We start from the raw sequence: 15,267 nt of genomic DNA, 5'->3' as shown, positions 1-15,267 counted from the left end.
TTGTGAGTCCAGACTTCAAATGACAGCGAGGCTTCATTAGCTTGTTTGTTGCTCATAGCTCGCTGTTGCAGCTTCATGTTTGTTTTTTTTATGTATGACGCACACAAGATTAAATAAAAGTTTGCACTTAATTGGAGTGGAAGAAAAATCTGGTTCACGGCGGTGATGTAATCCACGGCAAGTTACAAAGTGCCATCGATTGACAGACGATCCATCCAGTTGAAATGTTGCTGCGGGACTCCAGTGAAGGAGAAAAAAAAAAAAAAGAGGGCAAAAAGACAGAGGTGAAAGTCCTTCAGCGTATCTTTAGGTGTGGCAAAGCTACTTCCTCTCTTATTTTTTTTTTGATCAACAAATCAAACACGTCTGAAAAGATCTTGATGAGCTGGGAGCGGTCAGGAGGGCCGTGTTATTTTCAGTAACACTATAATCTGTCTACTCAGCCTCAGAGCGAGTGGAAAAATATGAAAAATATGACTTTGCTTTTATCAGCCAGAGCTCAAGTTAGTCAGCATTTGTTCTGGTGGCTGGTAATTTCCCATCTAACCTTGCTGCATACCTCTGCCTTACAGTAAGTGCATTTCATTGTGCAGGATGTTTGTGCTACAGTGACTTCACAGCCCTCCAGCTACACACACACACACACACACACACACACACACACACACACACACACACACACACACACACACACACACACAGACCCCAGTTTTTATTCAAACAATGATCTAGCTTCCTTTACACGCTCACTCAGTCTTATGACAGGGTATGACTATGGCTGACTGGATGTATGACTAGCTTGTGTGTATGTGTGTGTGTGTGTGTGTGTGTGTGTGTGTGTGTGTGTGTGTGTGTGTGTGTGTGTGTGTAAGAGAGAGAGAGAAACTGTGGCTGTTCGTTTTTCTGAGCTGCTGTTATGTCTGTTGCAATTTGTTGGGGCAACAAATAGCTCAGATTGCTTCCTTTGACCTATAGGGCATGCAACACACACACACACACACATATAGACAGCTGATATATACTATACTACAAAAACCACAAAACAAATACTAGCAAAAATTAGTAGAAAATAAGTACAAATTGGCGCTGGGAAAACTCTTTGACATGTGTTTGAGTTCTCTCTATAACATTCTTTATTGCAAAATTATAGTCACTCCGACACGCTGAAGATCTTTGCATGTATTGCAGCTGTGTGGCATTATCCGCGTACTCTGCTCCTCCCTGCAGTTTGCAGTTTTATTGAACTCTTTATCTAATCAGCAGTCTGGACCTTGAAACTAAAACCCGCACAACATTCCTCTGAAACACCAAGGAGAGAGAGAGAGAGAGAGAGAGCGAGAGAGAGAGAGGGAGGATGAAGGAGAAGCGGGGGGAAATGAATGAGAGAGAGAGAGGGAGGGAGAGAACAAAGGCGGGAGGGTGGAAATATCAGAGGAGGAAGGGGCTGGGCAGAGTTTTGGAGAAGTTGGCAGTCAGTGTGATATAACAAGGGTAATGAGGGCAGAGAGGAGGAAGAGGAGGAGGTTAAACTCAAGAGAAGGGGGTAGGTGAGGAAGAGAAAGAGAGGGAGTTCGGGAGGGAGGGGAACTAAGAAGGGAGGAGATTTTAAACAAAAAAAAAAAAAGTAGAAGGGTGGCAAGAGGACGAAAAAGGGTAGGAGGAGAAAGCTTGTAGAGAGGGGGAGAAGAGAGGATGAGGAGAAGGAGAAGAGACTGCAGAAATAATGAGGAGAGAGAGAGAGGAATAAAATGGGAGACAGTTAAGGGAGGAGAGATGAGGAAATGAGGATCTGATTGGGAGCTGCTGTCCAAACAGGAGAGCAGCAGAGCAGAGCTCACCTGTATCTGATTCAAATTTGAACCGCTGAAGGTTTGTATTTTTACAGACCTCCTAACAGCCTTTTTTTAGATGTTCTTCATGATTAGTCTTTTTTTTCTTCTTTTTAATCAATGGGTGGAATTGATGAGAGGAGGAAGAGGATGAGGAGGAGGAATATGGGTGGTTAAGAGGAAGTAGAAAATTAGGGTTAAGTAGAGGAAAGACTGAGAAAAGGCGACTAATAGGGCAAGGGGGCATACGGGACTACTTTTTATTTCTCACACTGCCGGGAAACGATTGATTAAATGCTTCAATAACAGAAAAAAACGACAAGAAATAGACATTACATTTACTGAATCTTGATTCATACTTGACCCGTGATAGAGAAATGGTCAGTGGGGTAAGAGGACGATGACGGGGGAAAAACAGGAGAGGCAGGGAAGACGAGTCGACCCGTTTTAGCTGCAGCACTGCATGAAGAGACAGTGCAGTGCCGGCTGCAGATACACACACACACACACACACACACACACACACACACACACACACACACACACAGGAGTGAAGATGCAGTAATTATTGACACGTACTCACAGTGGTGATGCAGCAATAATTAGTGATGCTATCAGCAGTCTGTCCACACTACAAGTGTTAGGAATCCTTATACAGGAGTGTAAGGTAGATATAACCTGTGTATGTGGGCGTGCTTTATATCATAGTCGCTCGTTATGATGACAGGTGATTCGTATCTTGTATAATGAGCTCTAACAGAATATTTTCACGACAGATACTTCATAGCGAAAGGAGACACAAATACAGATCAAAATCAAGTATTTCTTCTTCTGTGTGTCTCGCTCTTTTTGGGATTCAAACGGTTAAATCCAGCATCGGTGAGTAAGGCAGCTCCAGGTGGCACCGTTTACAAACCTCCAGTCAACTGTGACCAATGGGAGACACACACACACACGCGCGCTCACATACAAGCATCGATAGTGCAGTGACCTGTAGTGGAAAAAACTAGTTTGAAATACCTTTTTTTCCATTTTACAGTTGACTGGAAACAAGTTTTTTTTTTTTTTTTTTTTTTCCTCCCAGCAACACCTTCCTTCACATTCTTACAGTCCCACACATTCACGGGAAGCTGCTCGATACAAACACACAGCGGACTGCCGTTGGCCTCCAAGCAGCTGCAACCTTCTCGTTTGAGGGCACATAAACTCTTACAGGCTTCTGTGTACTTACTGTAGAAACATAGTTAAGCACGTTCGTATGGTCAAATGGACACATTTGTGAAACAGGTGAAGTGCAGCAGCAGCAGCTTCGTGCACAATCGCCGGACAAACTGGTGGAATTATTTGTGCATCGGTCCTCACAGTGTGACTCTGCGATTTGCCTAAAATACAATGTTTGGATGTATTTGGGGAATTTAATTTTCCAGTTCAGTGTCTCTGTTTCCAGCTTCATCCTATGATCTCACGGTCAGCATTTAAATTTTCAGTCATACTTATAGTGGCTCATATTTAGTTCTGCTGGAATCAGGAAGTAAAGATGGAAAATAAATGTGGAAGAAGAGCAGAGGAGTTGATTTATTTCATTTTTAGAGGAATAACACAAATAAAACCTAACGTATGTGATTACAACGTGGAGATTTTTAGTTTCCAGTTCCTCAAACACCATGAGTAAATAAATCACATGACATTAATGACTTCATCACTGTCTAATAAATCTGTTAGTTATATCACAGTCAGTCTCATTTCTGCCTTGACTGTGGTCTTATTTATCACACGGTGTTTTTAACCTCCTGATTGGTTCTGGTTCGGGCTCCAAAGCAACAGCCAATTAAGTCTAATCCGCTTTCAAAAATCAATAATTGGTCAGTTAATAATGAATGAATGAATAAACCTTCAGTGTCTGTGGTGCAGACCAAGTCAAAGTTGATGAGAAAACAATCATCAGATGTTTATTTTTTTTGTACTTCAACTTGGCTTTAAATCTTTGGCCTGGTCTGATATTTTTCCCTTTTTTTCTGCAAAAAAAAAAAGGAAAAATAATGTGGAATTTGGAGGGCAGAGAAAGAAAGAAACAGAGCTAGACCTTTCTAGTGCCAAGTCATGCCGTCACATGACAACAAAAGATGTCAAGATGTCCTTGAGAAAGGCACTTGGCCTCCAGCTTTCCCAGTGTAGCTGCACAAAAGCTGCAGAGGGCAGCTAGCTGCAACTTTAACCACGAACAACAAAGTACAGAGAAACATGATGTTGCTATGTCAACACTGCTTAAATAAAGATTAAAAAGTTTGACCTAAAAAGTGAAGCTCTACGTTTATTTTGTCATGTTCTTGCTATGAAAATTACTTTTCAAATATGGCAATGTTTTGAAGTTTTGTCCCCTTTTTTCCACAACATCATCATAATCAAGTTGGGTGTTTGCAGAGTGAACATGATTTTTGGTCCCTCGGGGATAACAGCAATTAAGTGTTTTAATGATGGCTGTTACACTGACATGGAAGATGTGCTACAGCTCAGCATGATGGTCTGCAGATGGTAGAAGAGCAGATGATTCATCCTTCGTGTGTGTGCGTGCATGTGCTTGTATGAGTGTTTCTAGTCACACATGCTTTTCCACTATTGACTTTTTTTTTTTTTTTTTTTTTAATTTCCAGAGGTTTTATGTCTGATTTTCCTTCTCTTCTTTTTCCTCTCTCCTCTCCTCTCGTGTTCCCCCCTCTCCTCAGTCTCAGGAATGCATTGAATGTCCTTATCTTTGCCCATGCAAACATAGGGGTGAGCCAGCAGCAGAGGTTGAATTCCTCTGCAGATCCCAGGCAGACAAACCACACCACACCACACACACACACACACACTGGCACCGAGAAAGCCTCCAGCCAAAATGGCTCCTTATTCTAACTGTAAAAACATGCTGAAACTGCACTGAACCAAACTGAAGAGAAGAGTTACTAGGCAGAGTAGCAGACTAACTTCTTCTTCAGCACTATAAACTGTATATAAAGATGGATGTAGCTACCTCAGACTGAAGCTAATGCTAGCTTAAACTAACCAACGTTTGCTACTTTAGCTAAATTGTGCTAACGGGGCAGGTATCATAATTAAGTAACATCAAACGTATCGACATATTACGACAATAGCCTGACTCAGTGCAAGTCCAGGAGCAGAGGAGAGCAGCAGGCGAGCCAACTGTCAATCACAGCTGTCAATCAACACCCACACAGCAGACATCAAAGCTACTGTAAGTCTTCAAATCTTATTCATGGAGCAATAATGTCCAAAATGACCACCAGCACACTTATGAGAAGGCCTGAATTTAGCAATTGAGGCCATAATGACTCATTGAAAAAAATGACTAAGTATTTCTAGAGAGAAGTTGAGGCTTTTTTGAATGTGAGTTACCTGGAATCAGGGACTTCTGCACTGGCTTCAGCCTCAAGCCGTGGTAGTTGTTGCTTGGTCATGACCTACATTTGACTTTTACTGGTCAGGAGTCTTTAGGAAGTAAATCATGACCTCCAAATGATTATTGGTAATACAAGAAATTGACCGGCACACTAATGACTAATAATGTGTCAGCCACACACACAACTTAGCATTTGGTTACTTTCCCATTCTGTGTGACTTTATTTCCAATAATGTAGACAACCAGCTTGTCGAGGTATGACGTTACATGCACATACATAACAACATCCATGTCAACCTACCTGGAGCGCTAGAAAGGTTGGGTTTTACGTCAAAAATCCAATCAATGCCAAAGATGCAAAGCTGCAACTCATAATTTTTACTGTCAGTACCTTCTGTATCTTTTTTGTTTAATTACTGATTCATTATGTGGCCTAGAAAATGTCAAAATACAGACAATGCCCATCAGTAGTGTCTTACAATCACAGCCTTGTCACAGAAATCAGGAATCACCTTCCACCTAAGCCCACTTTCCTTCCTCAAAACACACACACACACACACACACACACATCCAGACACAGTATTTTGTGTGTGTGTGTGTGTGTGTGTGTCACTTATTCAGACAGGGCCTGCCCCCAGACACACACACAGTAGCCATTGATACCTCCACACAATACACCCTCATAGGCAAACACATGGGATCACAATGCTTCGGCTGCTGTACACGCTGCTTCACGTATGCCTGTGCATAAAATTACAATGACAAGAGACAGACAAAAGACAGTGCTGTTCTGTTTTAGCGTCCATGCAGGCCTCAATACACACACACACACACACACACACACACACACACACACTGCTCACCCCTCACAGGTCTAAATGGATTTCCTTGGAGTACAATGCTCGTATAAAGAGGCCTGTCCGAGCTGCAGGGCCAACACACTGCACTCACACAACCACTTATTGCTCAGGTCAGTGTGAGCGACACTCTTTTCTATTATTTAACAGAGCAGATGACTTTCATGTCTTTCAGATTTTGACCCAAACTATAAAACAATATTTACACAGCACAGCTGCAAAGCACTGTCTGGCTTTCACCGTCTGGCTTCGGGTCAGCTGTTAATTCACCACCAGAGGTGTGGCACATGCTCTGTCTAATAAATGACATCAGCATGACTTAAAGGAACGAAAACACCCTTGGATCGTCTCGCTATGTTAAATATTTTAAATATGCGATGTTCAGTGTTTTGCTCACTGACAGCTGGAGAAACAGCAGCACCAGTAAGAGCTTTATATTCTGGTTTGACAACACGAATGTCATCTTACAAAGAGCCAGAAATATAATGACACAAACATTGGCCAGTGAAGTGTGGATGAGGTTGTTGTTGTTGTGAGTTCGACTTACAGAACAACTCTTAAATTGGGATGTTTCTTTGATTGACTTGACAAACTTTAAGTTAAGTTGCTCCTAGCAACCGCCAACGCAGGTCCCGGTGATTAAAAATAACATTGCGTTGGAAATACCACTCGCAACTTACTGATTAGGACAAAGCAACCCCCACACGTTGTTAGACTGAATAATAAAGTGATACAAAGTGGCCCTATCAAATTATCCCTTATCTTTATTTTTTAAAGGTTTTGGGGAAGACTTCTAGTTTCATTTAACTCAACTGTGTTGTATTAAAGGAACAATATTGTTCTCTGGATGACACAACAGATAAAATCTATTAATTCTATACAATAGGGTTATTTTTGTTTTTCTCGACCAGTGTCAGTACATCTAGACAAATACAAAGGCAAGACAATGGGGTCACTGTCTCCACCTCCTCCTGTTATTTTCTCACAGGATTTTGAGTGACATTTACGTGATTTGATGCAAAGCGTTTTTTTTTCCTCTCAATTTCAGAGGAAACGTTCACCATTCCAATTTCATCTTCATCTGTGTAAGAACACATAATGATTCATTCCAGGATTACATTGTCACATCCTATTTCCTCCACAACATCTGTTGTAAGCGATCAGCCACAACAATAGCAATACAGGATACTGTAGCTGCAACACTGTGTCAGAGCCACAAAAACAGCCTCACAGATGGAAGATCCTTATTACATCAGTTTCCTCTGCAACCACAATGCAGCGCACACGGCCTTGTGCTTGCTGAGAAGATTCCGGTTTAAATACTTTTTTAATGTCTTCTGTTAAAAGCACAATCTTCTGTGGAATTATAGGTTGAAGCGAAAATAGTCACAGTAACTTTAGCCAACTGCACTAGTCCTTGAAACTTTGTCAGTTGATCCACATTCACAGAATTACAGGTGATTTTCAGGGTTTATTCAGATTTATTCAAATGGTGGGTTTGTGTTACTTTATTTAGCTTTGAACACCTAACAATCAAAGCATTATTGTCATTGAAGCAGCCACAAATACATAGAATAAGAAGTAGAATTTGTTGAGTTTGTTCATTTTTGACGCAGATTGCTGTCTCAGTGCATTTATGTCATCACAATTACAGCTTTCTTGCAAAAATTGATAGTTATGCAACATTCTAACTATGTTTTTTCAGGCTACCAGCAGAGAGGAAACCCAGAGCGTTTTAAGTCGACCTAAAATCACAGACACTTCAAGTTAGATAGTGACATTTGACAATGGTTGTCAAGAGTAACTGAGCCTCGACCCAGACTTCTCATCCCAGGCCCACAACGTTTTGAGAATTTGAATATACAGGCGGTAAAAATAAAAATAAATAGCCTTTTAGAGGATAAATGCTGCACTGGTGCACAAATGCATGGTAAACAGGTTGTGCGCTGGTGCGAGCTGTAGCATCTGTTTTTATGCTGCAGTGAAAGGCTTAACCTTTTTTCTGAAGAGGTAGGAGGGTACACCTCTATGATTAATGATAGTGCAGACATGGTGGTATGTTTATGCAATAGTTTAAACACACTTGACCGCACACACAAGCGTGCAAAAACATGTGCACGACTCGACAAACTGGAATAGTGAGTACTATCATAGCCAGTCCTGATCATGAGAAAGCTGCAAACACATAAGCGCAGTGAAGTATGAACCAGAGTCCAAAACAACATTAGTCCCACAAAGGGAAATAATATCTAGCCAGAAATGTGTCGGGGCGTAACGAACCATAAGTAGCATTATCAATTAATCTTTGGATTATTTTCTCAATTCATTGTTTGCTCATTATAATTTCCCAGAGCCTGATCTGATGTGTCCAAATTACTCCAATATACTATCCAAAACCCAAACATGTTTGGTTTCCTATTATAGAAGACAAAGAAAAGCATCAAATCTCCATATTTAATAAGCCAGAACCAGGTATTTTTCCTTGAAAATGACTGAAACATGAATTGATTTGTAGGCAAAATTGAATAATCAATTACTCAACTAATTGCTTTAGTTCTAGAAGTCTGTTTTACCAGATTAAATATGGATTGTACCTTGACGTTTTTACAATACGGAGTACATTCATATTAACTTTATAATCAAAAAGTTTGAGGAATAATTATTTCTTTGCGTATCATAATTTAAATGACAAATATTAGTGATTTATATTTAGTTGTTCAGCATCTATTGTCCTTGTGCTAAAAAAAGAACTGTCGATCAATACAGGGGTTGATAATAGTTTTCAGTTCTGTGTTTTTGTGGGTGGTGGAGTGGTGAATTTGGGGGGATTTTGACTTTAATCATTCTCATCTGATAGTCACAACTTGGCTTGAATGAGCAGGTCTGGCCTCAGTCATGTGTGCAAGGGCACAAGACTTCTGTGGAGATCAAAACCTGTGACCTTTGTAAAAAAAAATAAAAGGAAATAGAAGCACATCTAAATAAGAACAGATGCTGGTCATAAAATATGAGTTTGTACAGTCTTGCTCCCAATGTTTTAATAGGAAAACGTCTCACTAATAGCATGTTAGATCAAATGTCTGATAAAGAGCATACCAGAGAGTCATGTGAGATGAACTTTCTCAACTTTCCATACTTCCTGTTGCCCGTCCTATCACATACTTCTTGTTTTGGATCTTCTGCAACAGCCACAGTTAGTGTGTTTATGATGGAGGAGTGTGCCGTTCCGGGAGATAAGATGCAAACATCTTGTCTCTTGCAAACACTTAATTGGAAACGAGTCACAAATATGTTGTTGGCAGAGATGTCGAATGCTACCGTGGAGTCACAGTGTTCCTTTTTCTGTTCTCTCTTCTATCCGCGCTCCCTGACTGCTGTTGTAATTATGACGCTGTAAAAACAGAATACTCAAACATTTATTGTCCTCATGGGAAGGTAGTTTGCAAAGCCAGCTCATAAATTAGTTCATATCAACAGTAGACAGCATCCTGAAAGTGGAAGTGGTACATGTGTAAGGCTCATGTTAGTCAACACATTGTACCCTGCAGATTGTACATGTATAAGGCATTGGCTCAGTGAGCTAAAAGCCTTTAAGTAGAATCAGAGAAAGCTCTTGTTCTGAACCACAACTGGTTTCTATTTCTGTCACGGTTAATGTGGTTTGATGCTGCTGTGTCAGATTGTGGAAATCAGATTTGGTCAAATTATCTGACACACAACCCCTGTTATCACACACACCACCTGCACTCAGGACAGTCTTTAGTCCCATTGTAGCAGCTGATTGTAACCTTTTAAAAATCATCAGATGTTTTCACCTATTTGACAATCAGGGTGTAAATGTTTTATCTCCTCACAGGTCCTCAATGCCCAGAAAGCCGGGTACAAGGCAGCCATTGTTCACAATGTGGACTCCGATGACTTAATCAGCATGGGATCCAACGATCGTAAGTTACCGCCTCCTCCTCTTCTCTCTGTTCACCAACACGTAAGCATTTAGCATCTTACACAGCTGCCTGTTCATGACAGAGGATGCGCCTTCTCTTTATCCCCGACCCTGAGGAAAAACTAGGCAGTTTTTATAGTTTGGAGTCCATATCAAGTCTCAAGATGTTCTTGAGGAAGGATGTGATGCCCTGCAGCAGCAGAGCACGCACTGACTGTGAACCCATATTGTCCCTGTTGTAGCCCACTTACTCCATATGATAGCATTTGTCCCCTGTTCTCACTTCCAGAGTCTTGAATTATCCAGGAGACTTCATGCCCTGGTTTGTGTTTTTAAGAGGAGTTTGAACTTCTCTCTCAAGCCCTCTTTTTGTTCTTCACGCAATTACTTCTGTCACTTTTTGTATGCACAAACAAATGCAACATAATGAACGTCTACAAGGAGAGAAATACAATTTATGGAAGTTTGTTGCACATTTAGGCTAAAACTTAACAACTTAAGACTTAAATAAAGTATTTGGGCTCCACATAAAACCCTTTCATATCGCCAAATGTTTGACAAACTCAAGTTCCAAGCTTTCAACTGCATCTCATGGTCTTCATCAGCGGATGGAGTTTGCTCAGTCGAACAACTGAAAGATGAATTGTGCAAACTCCATCAGCTCATTAAGACCATGAAATGCGATTGAAAGGTCCAAAGAAAGCTAGAAAGTCAACTCGAGTTGAATCTAGAGACATTTAAATAACTATTTCTTGGTGTTCTATAAAGAAATTGTTTCTTTTTTTTTTTACTGTTGAGTTGAAACGTTGCGTTTCAAGCTTGTTCAGTGGGCATTGATTTACAGTCACATGATATATTAATAGTTTTTTTTTTTTCTTTCCCTTTCAGTGGATGTTATGAAGCAGATAGATATTCCCTCTGTGTTTGTGAGCGAGGAGACTGCCAACTCTCTGAAAGAAGACTACACGTATGACAAGGGGTAAGTGTACACCCAAATCTCATTTTTCTGCTCATCAGTATAAATAGCAGCAGGGTTTGTACTCTTCTCACAGCGCTCCTAACAGCTGCTTCAGTGTAACATGAAGATATGGCTGCTTTTATTCAGCAACTTCCCCTTAAAAAACTGTCCATAGGCTATTATTTGCTTTCTGGCTCTTCCATATGATCTAATATTGTTAAATAAAGCCTGCAGTGCACTGTAATGTATCAAAGCAGAGGATTTGTCTTGTGATCTGTTGTCACTTTCTGTGCTGTGCTGCTGAGGTGATAATCTGGTAATGAAATGTCTCAAGACTGTCAGAGGAGCCCAGAGTCACAGCATCAAAGTCCCATTTCTCCACTTTTATATCAGCTGGTGTGTGTTTGTGTGTGTGTATGTGTATATGGGTGGTGGTTGTCAGATACCATCCAAATACATGAGGGTTATTTCCAAGTCCTTTGCAGAGGAATGAACACCAAACATGGTATTGGCAGTTTTGTCAGTGTGATCACAAATGTGAGTGGAGTCATACTGCAAAAGGGAGTTCTATGAGTCCCATAACCCATTACCTAACAGTGGGTAGTGTCATCATGTTGACAGAGGGCCCTTTCTGTGTCACACTGCAGTTTTTTTTTAACATAAACAACACTAAAATTAATCTCTACATTGTTGCAGCCACAACAAGTCACCAGGAAATGCTGTTATAATACAGCCTCTGTGTAGGTCACTGTTTGTAACATCTGCCAACACCTGACAATGGTTCTTTTTCTAGGGGACATGTGGTCCTCATGCCAGACTTCAGCCTGCCACTGGAATACTACTTGATCCCCTTCCTCATCATTGTGGGAATCTGCCTCATCCTCATTGTTGTTTTCATGGTAGGAACCATTTTATCTCCATTTTAACACAAAGTACAGAGTACTTCTCTTTCTCTGTGGGAACTATTTATAGTTCTGTAAGCTGAGAGGCAAAGTAGAAAGTGCCTATGGAGAAAAAAATAGTCGGATATTCTTAAGGATTTTTGCCCCCCAAGGACTCTCAACACTATTAACCACTCCTTTTAAAATTTCTTCTTTATATTAGGAAAAGTCTGTCTCAGGCTCTGACGGGCCCTTCGTCATTGGTATACAGTTCAGGCTTGAAACATTGTACCTAATGTAACAGTGTTTGCTTGGCAGACAGAAATCCTAGGTATAGTTTTTGAATTCCTAGACAAGAAAGAAATGCATGTTTTACATACTGACTTGAAAAGATTTTGACTGCTTTCGTTTTTTTTTCCTGCTCTGCTTAGATCACAAAGTTCGTCCAAGACCGACATCGGGCTCGGAGGAGCCGCCTGCGCAAAGATCAGTTAAAGAAACTTCCCATCCACAAGTACAAAAAAGGTACGGAAGCAGAAACAAACACCTCATCTGACTGTAAATGTGGGGTCTGTTCACTAATTTCAGCGGTCAAATTGATCCTGACACTAACCTGTAAACTTAGAGTCCGTAGAGATGCTGTTGACTTCTCTACCTCTGCTGCTCTTTCTCACATGATTCAACCCAGAAGATAAGATGTCATCAATGCATTACAACACATCATTCCTTCCCGCAGCTCTGCACCTTGGAGCTAATCGGATTAATATGGACTTGATTTTTTTTTTTTTCCACAAAAGCCCTCCCTGGCAGATTAGAGCTCCTCTCCGTTGAGACTGGACACATGACTGATGGTTTAGAATGGAGTCTCAGTCATGCTAGAGGCCAGACCGGGTTGAAAGTTAAGTGTATTCTGAAACCTGTTGAGTAGATGTGCGGTGCGGATTTGTACGTTTGACTAAAACTTAAAGCTTGTTAAAGTTCCACCCCTGGCTTCCCTCCTCTGTCTGTGGGTACAAAGGGTCAGACTGGCTATAGCGTTGTTTTGCATTGCAAATCCACTGTGTGCTATGGTCAAGTTTTGTCTGTTTATTTAGACTTTTTATGTCGGCTGTGTTTCCTCCGGCAGCTGTATTTCGCAGACTGGAAAGCCCCCCGACTGCCATCAGCTGTGCAGGGGGAGCTTTATAGAGTGCGGGTGGTGCATAATAAGTAGCCCCCTCGCAAAGCTGCTAATTGAAGGGGTTATGAGCCAAGCTGCTCCTCCCTGCCTGGCAGTAACAGACGCACGTGCAACTCACAAGCTAAAAGCAGCGTGTGTTGCTCATATAGCTGTTTTTGTCACGTCAGGCTCTGTGGCTGCATCTGCGAGCAGCACCCACTCTGACTCAGGGTTTCCACATGCACCGCTACAGTCGACCTTGGCCGCTACAGGGAGTTCAGATGTCCAGGAAACTGCCTTCGGGGCGGCGTCTGCGCTCCTGTCAGCTGAGTCAGAGTTTTGGCGACACAGGAAGGGGACACCAAATCTCTACCTAATCACCTTTTAAGCCCTGCACTCTGAGGCAATGCTAGCTTGGCAAGAAACCGAGTGCCCGGGCTTGAGAATGGGAGGGCTGTAACAAGAGGTCCTGAGAGTGGTGTAACAGTGCCTCTGTTGTCTGATGGGCTTTGTTGTTAGGTAGTATTTACTTCAGGTAAGACCTCCACTAACAGGAAAGGCTTCTCTACACCCAACAAACAAACATTTTTAATCAATGCAATGTCATGTAAATCAGATAGAAAACTGGATAATGGCTGATGTTTTAGAAAAATATCAATTTTAAGTAAATAACCATAGGTTCCATTGTTAGGAGGTGGTAGGTATGCACAAGAGAGGCTACAATACCCACTACTAGCATAACACACCTTAATCTATGACTGAACTGTTGCATTGTAGGTAATGCCAGGTTTTGACAAGGAAGAAAGAACATGTGGGGGGGGGGGAAAGAGACAGATATCCCTGGTTGTGCTGCTTCTATTTTGATATTTAAAAAAAAACCCTTTTATACTGTTCAGGTCAAGTTTGACCCATTTTTAAATTTGGGAGTGTGACCCAGAATATTCAAAAATGGAAATATTTCAACTTTTTTTAAAAATATTGTGCAGCAGATACACATTTTATTCAGTATTCAAAAATCTTCGTTCAAAAATGTTCATATTCAATGACATCAGTTGAAATCATGATGGCTGTCATGTTCTCCAGTTTCAGGCAACATAGGACCATAAAATAGTGATTATGTTTATGTTTTCTCCATAAACAAATAGCTTAAAACCTAAAGAATACACACACTCTCTGCTTTCTGAATGCTTCATTAAGGATTAATCACCAATTTATTAATGACTGATAAGGTCTTTATGGATGAAATGGATTTGTGGCTCTGAGGTTTGGTACAGGGACTAATTATGAAGGGTCAGAGTATGAAAAGCATGTGTGGTTGAGATAATTGAATGAAATCCGCCACCGTTCGATGAAGCACAGACTGGCGTGGCCTTGTGGCAACAAAATAACACCACAGGCTTACTGTACATCTGTATATAGAGAAACAATGATGACCTAGAATTACAAAGCTGCTGTTGCTGTAGCTCATCAGACCACCAGTGTTCATTGTTTACAGCTGATTGTGTTTATTTTTTTTTTTTGCCATAAGCCCCGTGTTATGACTCATTAGGAATTTTTAGCTGTAGCATTGCTTTGTGGGCAGCTCAGTGCCACACAAGACACTGTGACGCTCAAGACTCATCGCTGTTCCAATTCCCATCCTGAAGTTTTCAGGCAGCGTGCCTGAACTTGGGGTTCAGTGTGCTTGTGCTTGTGTGTGTGTGTGCGCGTGGCACAGAGTGGGAAGGATGCCTAATGGCGCCCTTGGCCTCAGCTACAACGGATAATGCTGAGCTCGGACCCAGGCGGCTTTGAACAGACGCAGCCAGAGCGAACGGGAACACTGTGACGCTGTGTTAGTGTTGCTTTTAAAGCTGCAGTCCGTGAAACCTTCCACACGTTCAAAGTCTACGGCAAAGATCTAGAGCTCCGTTAGTGATGTTGTTTCATCCAGCAAAAAAAAAGTTAATAAGTAAGTCAATTTACTACATTCATACATTCATTTGTAAGAGTCTGCGTATGAATGGATTTTCCAGGACTTATCTGCACCTGCAGTTCTCACAATGGCCGTTAGATGAAGCTTCCAAGAATTGATGTAGCTGAAAAATCTTGTTTGCTTGATTGACAAGAGTTATAGCGGTTACTTCAGCTTCCATCTTTGTCCAAATTTTGAACTCTCTGGCTGCAGTAACAGCCAACATGGCCATGAAGAAAATCCAAGCAATTCAAAACCACCAATCATTAATAAAATAGGTGGCAT

At 41.2% G+C, this 15,267-nt stretch overlaps 1 protein-coding gene across 1 annotated transcript in view; it reads left to right on the top strand.

The window, feature by feature from the left end:
• rnf13 (ring finger protein 13) overlaps positions 1-15,267 on the top strand; it is a 44,665-nt gene that overhangs the window by 22,184 nt on the left and 7,214 nt on the right. Inside the window, exons 5-8 of the mRNA XM_067596763.1 lie at positions 9,944-10,031; positions 10,919-11,009; positions 11,782-11,887; positions 12,301-12,394. Coding sequence (XP_067452864.1) covers positions 9,944-10,031; positions 10,919-11,009; positions 11,782-11,887; positions 12,301-12,394 — 379 coding nt within the window. The remainder of the gene's footprint in view (positions 1-9,943; positions 10,032-10,918; positions 11,010-11,781; positions 11,888-12,300; positions 12,395-15,267) is intronic.

The sequence above is a fragment of the Thunnus thynnus genome, chromosome 8 (assembly GCF_963924715.1).
Source record: "Thunnus thynnus chromosome 8, fThuThy2.1, whole genome shotgun sequence".
Classification (NCBI taxonomy): Eukaryota; Metazoa; Chordata; class Actinopteri; order Scombriformes; family Scombridae; genus Thunnus; species Thunnus thynnus.
This window is presented reverse-complemented; position numbering and strand designations above follow the sequence as displayed.